The sequence below is a fragment of the Ranitomeya variabilis genome, chromosome 2 (assembly GCF_051348905.1).
Source record: "Ranitomeya variabilis isolate aRanVar5 chromosome 2, aRanVar5.hap1, whole genome shotgun sequence".
Lineage (NCBI taxonomy): Eukaryota > Metazoa > Chordata > Amphibia > Anura > Dendrobatidae > Ranitomeya > Ranitomeya variabilis.
The window spans coordinates 278,008,800-278,017,617 of NC_135233.1; the positions used below are offsets into that span (position 1 = coordinate 278,008,800).

The window sequence follows — 8,818 nt, forward strand, 5'->3', positions numbered from 1 at the left end:
GAGATTTGTACAAGGTAACAGGGATTTTGAATAAGGAAGGCTATCGTTCCATTTTGCAACACCATGCCATACCCTTTGGACAGCGCTTGATTGGAGCCAATTTCATCCTTCAACAGGACAATGACCCAAAGCACACCTCCAAATTATGCCAGAACTATTTAGGGAAGAAGCAGGCAGCTGGTATTCTATCTGTAATGGAGTGGCCAGCGCAGTCACCAGATCTCAACCCCAAAGAGCTGTTGTGGGAGCTGCTTGACCGTATGGTGCAAAAAGTGCCCATCAAGCCACACCAACTTGTGGTAGGGGCTTCTGGAAGCATGGGGGGGAATTTCTCCAGATTACCTCAGCAAATTATCTGCTAGAATGCCGAACGTCTGCAAAGGGAGCAATCTTTGTCGAAAGCAAAGTTTGAAGAAGAAAATTATTTCAAATAAAACTTTTTTTCGAACCTTGTCAATGTCTGGACTAGATTTTCAATTTATTTGGCAACTCATTTGATTAATAAAAGTATGAGAGTTCATGGAAAACACAAAATTGTCTGGGTGACCCTAAACTTTGGAACCGTAGTGTGTCTTACCAATAGGATTGTGGATACTTCCCTGATTGCAGAGATTTACTGCAGTCCAAGTATTGGTGTGTGCCCTGCCTGAATATAATGAAGGTTGAGCTTGCGCACTTACTCCACATTCATTCTCTAAGAATGCCAGAGATGGGAGATCGCGGTTTTTGAATCTGGCAATATCACTAAGAATGAAAGGTGAAAAACAGAAATACCTTTCGCTATGATGGCTAAAAACCACTTAATAGTTTGGTTTGAAATGTGTAGGATGATTAGTAGACATGAGCGAATATAGTCTGATCCCTCCTTATTCGGCTCACTAATAGTGCTTACTGAACAGCTGCAACGGGAACCCGGATACCTGGAGCGCTCCTGATAATCAGGTGTCCGGCGCTGCAGCTGCATGTGTCCGCTGTGTGACAGTCACAATACATGGCAAGGAAAGCCTGGGTGTTGTGACATTCACACAGCTGTGACACATGCAGCTGCGGCGCCGGACACCAGATTATCAGGAGTATTTATCATATAATAATTTTTCCCCACTGTGGAGCTTACTCTTTGCCACATAGGTTTTTGTTTTTGCCTTCCTCTGGATCAACATGTTAAGGCATGTTAGGTTAGGCTATGGGTTGAACTAGATGGACTTGGTCTTCCTTCAACCTTAATAACTATGTAACTATACTGCATTTTAATGTTCTAAGATTAATGATTGAGGTTTTTTCTTTATCTGTAAAGCTGAGTGCTGTGCAGTAAATATAGTGGACGAGGCGTGCACATGCTCGACCTCTGCTTCTTTCAGACCGAGCTCTACAGCACTGTTCTTGAGATCGGTGGGTGACCCGGCGATCAGGAAGTTAATCCCCCCACCACCACCACCACCTAGTGGATAACTTCCACACTTGATACAACCCCTTTAAAGAAGAATTCTCCACAATCTCTTTCCCTGATCCATCCAATATATGCAATGGAGTGTATTCAAATACTTACTGTTTGCCATGGTCCCTGGTTTCCAGCGTCGCTCCCTTGTGACCACCGTCCGACTTTTGTCGGCTTACACAGTGTGGAGCAGCAGCTGCTCTCTGTAAGTCTGAGGCTCAGAACAAGGCTCTGCACACTTCTGGCCCACACATCAACTGGCCAGTCTGATTTGTGGTCACTTGGTTCAGACTAGAAGCTGCATTAGAAACCAAATAAAGCGATCAGAGTATTCTAATGCCTGTGCTACAGTACGTACATAATAGAGTGACCTCTTTAACCCCTTACTGCCATTGGACTTGCTGTTACGCCGATGGCAGTATCTCCCGCTTTGATGTGGGCTCCGGCACTGAGCCCTCCTCAAAGCCAGGACATGTCAGCTGTTTTGAACAGCTGACATGTGCCGGCAATAGGCGCGGGTGGAATCGCTATTAACTAGTTAAATGCCGCTGTCAAAGTTTGACAGCGGCATTTAACAAGCGCTTGCAACGACCCCCGTCACATGATCTGGGGTCATCGGTGCGTCAGCATGACAACCAGAGGTCTCCTTGAGACCTCTATGGTTGTTGATGCCAGATTGCTGTGAGCGCCACCCTGTGGTCGGCACTCATAGTAAGTCTGCAATTCAGCTACATAGAGGCGATCTGAGCATCGCCTCTGTAGCAGAGCCGATCAAGTTATGGCAGCTCCTAGTCTCCCATGGAAGCTATTGAAGCATGAAAAAAAAAAAAAGTTTTTAAATATGAAAAAAAATGAAAGTTCAAATTACCCCCTTTCGCCCCATTCAAAATAACACAAAAAAAAAATCAAACCTACACATATTTGGTATCGCCGCGTTCAGAATGGCCCAATCTATCAATAAGAAAAAAGATTAACCTAATCACTAAATGACGTAGCAATAAAAAAAAGTAAAAACGCCAGAATTAAAATGCAATAACAGGCAATCAAAAGATCATATCTGCACCAAAATGGGATCCATAAAAATGACAGCTAGGCACGCAAAAAATAAGCCCTCACCCAACCCGAGATCACGAAAAGTGGAGATGCTACGGGTATCCGAAAATTGCCCAAATTTAATTTTTTTCCTTTAAGCAAAGTGGGTTTTTTTTTTTAACCACTTTGCTAAAGAACCTAGATATGTTTGGTGTCTATGAATTCGTAATGACCTGGAGAATCATAACGGCAGGTCAGTTTTAGGCTGTGTGCACACGTTGCGGAATCGTGTGGATTTTTCAGCACCAGTTTTGCAAAACCCACAGATAAAACGCACTGCGTTTTATCTGCGGATTTACCATGGAATTCCTGCGGGTTTTCTGGATTCCTATTGAGGCGCAGATGTAAACCGCTGTGGAATCCACACAAAGAATTGACATGTTGCGGAATATACAACGCAGCGTTTCCGCATGGTATTTTCCGCAGCATGGGCACAGCGGATTTGGTTTTCCATAGGTTTACATGGTACTGTAAACTGCATGGAAAACATCTGCGAATCCGCAGTGGCCAATCCGCTGCAAAATCCGCAACGTGTGCACATAGCCTTAGCATTTAGTGAACCTAGCAAAAAAGCCAAACAAAAAACAAGTGTGGGATTGCACTTTTTTTTGCAATTTCACCGCACTTGGAATTTTGTCTCCCATTTTCTAGTACACGACATGGTAAAACCAATGATGTCGTTCAAAAGTACAACTCGCCCCACAAAAAATAAGCCCTCACATGACCATAGTGACCGAAAAAAAGAAAAAAAACTTATGGCTCTAGAAAGAAGGTGAGCGAAAAATGAAAACGCAAAACCGAAAATGCTCCGGGAGTTAAGCGGTTAATACATGGTCTGCAAAATGTGATATATTCCAGGTTACGAAGGCACCAACATTGTATAGATTCTGACTTTTCTAGACTTAACATAAGCAGTATTCTTCCCAATGCAGTTTGCACGATGTCACATTGTAGATCAATGCAGCAAACAGGGCAAAAGTTAGTATTGGATTCTGCAGTGTGTAACCTTGTGTAACGTGTTGCTTTTTCTTTATTTAGAGGGATACTGACATCAGGTTGGCACAATTGGCCATGTCTGGTAAGTGCCTATGTTAGACACTTCTGGTTCGGAGTTCAGTATTGTAAATGGTGAATTGAACATCTTAAGAAAACATTGATCACTGTCTTGTCTAGGGTCCATGGGAATGAACAACCGAACTTCACTGGGTAACAGCAGCGTTCCTGCCGGAGCAGCTCCAACAACCGGGCCTAGTTCCTTGATGCCAGAAGCTGCTGGAATTGGCATGGTGTGTTAATTTTTCAAACTTTTTTTTTTTTTTTTTGTCTCTATTAAGTCCATGTCACCAATAGCTTTTATATTCTTGGTCTCTTCTTTCGTAGACTGCACAGACTGCTGACCGCTTTGGCCAGGCTGCCAACATTGAAGCCCTTGGTGCGACTAATCAACAAGCTTTCCAACGTGGCACGCCAGGAGCTGATTTTAGTGCTAATAAGCGACGTAGATATTGAAATCGTAATTTTTTTTTTCCCCCCCACTTTTTTTTTTATAATGTCAGCAGCTGTGAGTTGTCCAAAATTAGTGTGACTGGATTTGTATTGGTAGTGTTCATGTTGTAAGGCATTCTCTGGCACAGGCCTGTGACTTGAGGCACATTTTGCTGAGGTATTAAGGGTTGGGAGGGAATATTGCTAACAAAAAATCCTTGTAACATGAACCTTCCTAGAAATACACTGCTGACCATCTTTTCTTGCAGAAAAGGGGTGAACACTTTTGGGCAATTCTGAGCTGTAAAGTGCCACTGTGCCTCCCATTCCGGCCTCTCCAGTCCATTACACACTATGAATTGCTGTCCCTGGAAACAACCACACAGGTTCCTTGAGCTTCAGTGACCAAGCTCATTCTTTTATGATTTTTTTTTTTCCTGTTCTGGACCATACTGTATGTAGTGTTTTTTGTATCTTTACTTTTTTTTATTTCCCCCTCATGTTGATGCCCATTGGGTTACATGTTCTAGTTAATGTATCACTAACGTCCCATTGCTTCTTTCATATGTTCTGCTGTCTTTTTCCAAATGGCATCATGTCACCTTCCTCAATGTGTATTCCTCGGCATTTCCTGAAAGTTTATTGGTTACTCGGCAATGTGAAAATTGTTCATAAATAAACTTAATAAAGACTTTTAATTTCTTTGTTTTTTTGGGTGTGGGGAGGGGATTTGTATACCAACATTAAGTTTATAAATTCATTTAATCTAACTACACAAATGCAGTGTTTTTTAAATATTGACATTTGAGACTTTCTTGTAAAATTGTCCTGAGATCGTGCTGTGAATTGAGCACAACCTGCTGTAGGCCGGATTCACACGTTGACATGTTCCGACTACAGAGCGCAATGCAGGGACTTGTCGTCGATCTCCTGACCGTGGACTGTGTCTTGTATGCCAATGAAGCTGTTGAGTTCAGGTCTGGAGATCTGCGGCTGGTCCGTGAATCACAGACCATGAAACACGGATCTGTGAATGCAGCCTTACCTGGGTGTCAAGGGCGCCACAGTATCATAGCTTTACATTTTTCAGCAACTTGTGCCAAGCTGGGCCTTCTGTAAGTGCAGACTAGCCTTTCCTCCTTACAAGCATGAAAGAGCTTTCTGCATCCAAAATGCCGGTGCCATTGCTCTGGTTGTCCTACCTTGGACCACCTTTTGTTGGGTACACTGCACATCAGGAATACCCCCCCCCTTCCCCAGGCCTGCCACAGTAGAGAGGCCCTGATCCTCATAATTTGCCCTTGCCAAAGTTGCTTTGTCACAAGTGTAGAAGGCAAGTGGCTTCAGGAAGAACAGTACGCTGGCCTGACGGGCAGTGTCAGTATGTTAACTAAGACATGCAAGTTGAGTCTAGGCTGTGATCGCTATTGGCAGGTAAGCACTATCATTCAGAAGAGGGAGAAATCCCCAAAATAGAAATTAAAGGGGTTGTCCACTACTAGCACAACCCCTTGTCAAGATGAGTGTTTGCCCCTGTAAACAAAATACGGTAACCTTCGGTGCCAGCACTCATGTTCCTGGGGCTCAAGTGTGATTAAGTCATGTGATCCCTGCATCCAGTCAGTGCCGACTTTACTGGCCTCTCCTTTGGATGAATTGTAGCAGGACCGAAAAAAGAAATTTGTCCATAACGTTCAGCCTATATTCCGTCAGAATAAAACCCCAGATCTACGTCCTTCTAAAGAACTTAATAACTGTAAGATACAATATTGTTACTCTCCAGGAAGACATCCAGGCCTCTCCTGAACCCCTCGACTAAGTTCGCCATCACCACCTCCTCAGGCAAGGAATTCCAGAATCTCACTGCCCTAACAGTAAAGAATCCTCTTCTGTGTTGGTGAACAAACCTTCTCTCCTCCAGATGCAGAGAATGCTCCCTTGTGACCGTCGCCTTGGTATAAACAGATCCTCGGAGAAGTATTTGTATTGTCTGTTGTGTTGTTTGTATTGTTGTGGATAGGAACGGCAAGCTTTTCCTCCGACGGTGCTGTGTAGATGGTGGGGTTCGGGGGTCCCAGCCTTTCCCTTCCCTGCTGCAAGATATCTGCAGCTGATACCTGCTATGGGGGGTCCCTCAGCCTCCCCAGTGTAGCGTTGCTCCTGGGGTCGGGTCCGTTTCCTCCGCACAGGGGGCTCTCGGTCCGGGCACCTGTGCTGGGGGGGTGAATGCGGCGGTCGCTTCCAGCAGCGACCGATACCCAGCATGCGGCCGCATCTTTCTCCAGAGACTGCTTCCAAGCGGCCACTTCTGGGTCCAGCGGCCGTGTCACTTCCGGTCGCGGTGAGCGCCGGAGCACGGTCAGCCGCAAGGACGCGGTAAGGAGGGCAGGATCAACCAGGTAAATCCTATATAAATGTCACGGGGGTCTTTATGCGGCCGGCCATCCTGACGGAGCACTCGGCTAAAGGGCTAAAACTATCTTCACTATGGAAGAGACAGCCAGACCTGAGGGGACTGACCAGCTTCAGGGGCACGTGAGTGGGCTAATCTAAGCCATACCACAATGTTCACCCCTCCCCCTACTTCCCTATCTACTGCTGGTAGCTCTATGTATTCTAGGCAGAGCCTCCCATCCCCGCACCTGAAAGGAAAAAATCCGGGAAAAATAAATGTCCGATATGTGCTGCTAAATTCCCAGAAAATTGGTGGAAGCCGCTATGCAAGTCGTGCACATCTAAGATTGTGGGTGATGAACAGACTGCGTTATTAACCAGTATGAGAACAATGATTCGTCAGGAGGTTCAGGCATCCATTTCAAGCCTAAATCTTCCCCAGACAAGTCAGTCAAAACCGCAAACATCACGGAAAAGGCCAAGAGAGTCTAGTCCTTCCGAAGAAGAGAATTCGGAAGAATCAGACCAGGAAGGAAGAGACTAATCATTGGCCAGAGGGAAAAGATATCTCTTCTCGGCTGCAGATACTGATGAGCTTCTTCGTGCAGTTTGCAACACCATGCAACACGCCAGAGGAAACCTCGATCCAGGACGAAATGTTTGGCGGTTTACATGCTTAAGTCACAAAGGTTTACTCTGTCGCCTCATTGGGGGTCACAGGTTCCATGATTCTGGAAGAATGGCAGGAAGCAGAGAAGAGACTAGTACCTAGAGACTTCAGACTCCGTTTACCTTATAATCCGGAAGACATTAAGGTGTGGGATGAAGTTCCCAAAATTGATGTTCCATTGGCAAAGAAGACCTCAATTTCATTTGAAGATTCCTCTGCTTTAAAAGATCCAATGGTTCGCAAAGCAGATGTACTGCTCAGGAGAACTTGGGAATCCTCGGCAGCAATAATATGGGCCAATATAGCTGCAACATTGGTAGACCGGTCCATGCATTTATGGATAGACGATTTGGAGGAACATCTCAAAGCTAAGACTTCCAGAGATGTTATTTTCAAATCTCTTCCGTTACTTAAACTCGCAACAGGCTTTATGGCAGACGCTTCAGCAGAATCTGTACGCTTCGCCACCAGAAGCGAGTCTTTGTCCAACGCGGCCAGAAGGGCTATCTGGCTAAAGACTTGGTCAGGGGATATCCAATCTAAAAATAAACTGTGCGGAATCCCATTCTCAGGGAATAAAGTATTTGGGCCTATTCTAGATGAAATTTTAGAAAAAGCCTCGGATAAAAAGAAGGGGTTCCCTGAAGAGAACACAAAAAAATTCCATCCCTTTCATAGATCCCGACCTGGTCAGAAAACAGCAGGGAAATCGGGGAGGTGGTCTTATACCAAAGGTGGAAAGGGTAGAGACTCCATCTTCCCAAGTACAGATGCAGGAAAGCCAAATAAATGACATCAAGGTGGGAGGTTGGTTACAAAAATGTCTAGGGGGTTGGCAGAAAATATCCCAAAATCCTTGGATTCTGCAGGTAATTGCTCAGGGGGTACAAACTAGAGTTCTCCAACCGTCCCCCAGAAAGATTTGTAGTAACCAGACCCTGTCCGCTCTTAGACTCCTCTATGTGGACAAACTTCCAGGAGTTGTTAGAGTTAGACGCAATCATCCAGGTACCCGTCTCAGAAAGAGGCAAGGGCCATTATTCTCACCTGTTCTCAATAAAAAAAAAAACGTTGGGAGACTCCCGAACGATCTTAAATTTAAAACCCTTGAACAGGTGGGTCAGGAACAATAGATTCTGGATAGAATCTATAAGGTCCACAACGCCTCTCATAGACAAAGACATGGTGATGTGCACCTTAGATCTAAGCAATGCATACTACCATGTCCCAATACACGCTTCCTACCAAGTTTCTGAGATTCGCCCTGATGAACAAAGGAGTAATGTATCACTTCCAGTTCAGATGTCTCCCCTTCGGCCTTGCTTCAGCACCCAGAATATTTACCAAACTAATGTCAGAGGTAGTAGCCTATCTAAGGAACCAGAAAATTGCCATAGTGCCATATCTGGACGACTTTCTAATAATGGCGAGGTCGGAGAAACTTCTCAATATACTGTAGACTGCAGCTTCACACTCTCAATTCTACTGGACCTGGGGTGGATTGTGAATTGGAAAAAATCATGCCTGGTCCCAAATTCCAGAATTAAATTTTTGGGGGTCATATTAGATTCCAGCGCTAGAACATCTTTTTTACCAGAAGACAGACTGAAGGCCTTGATCAGGCACATACACCAATTCAGAAGGAGTGCCCCCTCCATAAGAGAGGCAATGAGGATTCTGGGCCTAATGACGGCATGTATACCCTGTGTGAAATGGAGCCAATTCCACTAGCGAGGGTTACA

General features: G+C 44.9%; 1 protein-coding gene across 6 annotated transcripts in view; it reads left to right on the plus strand.

The window, feature by feature from the left end:
• NONO (non-POU domain containing octamer binding) overlaps positions 1-4,710 on the plus strand; it is an 18,435-nt gene extending 13,725 nt beyond the window's left edge. For all 6 annotated transcript variants that reach the window (XM_077285011.1, XM_077285016.1, XM_077285012.1 and 3 more), the window contains exons 9-11: positions 3,566-3,605; positions 3,701-3,813; positions 3,908-4,710. In XM_077285011.1, coding sequence (XP_077141126.1) covers positions 3,566-3,605; positions 3,701-3,813; positions 3,908-4,036 — 282 coding nt within the window. In that variant the 3' untranslated portion in view covers positions 4,037-4,710. The remainder of the gene's footprint in view (positions 1-3,565; positions 3,606-3,700; positions 3,814-3,907) is intronic.
• Positions 4,711-8,818: the final 4,108 nt, after the last annotated feature.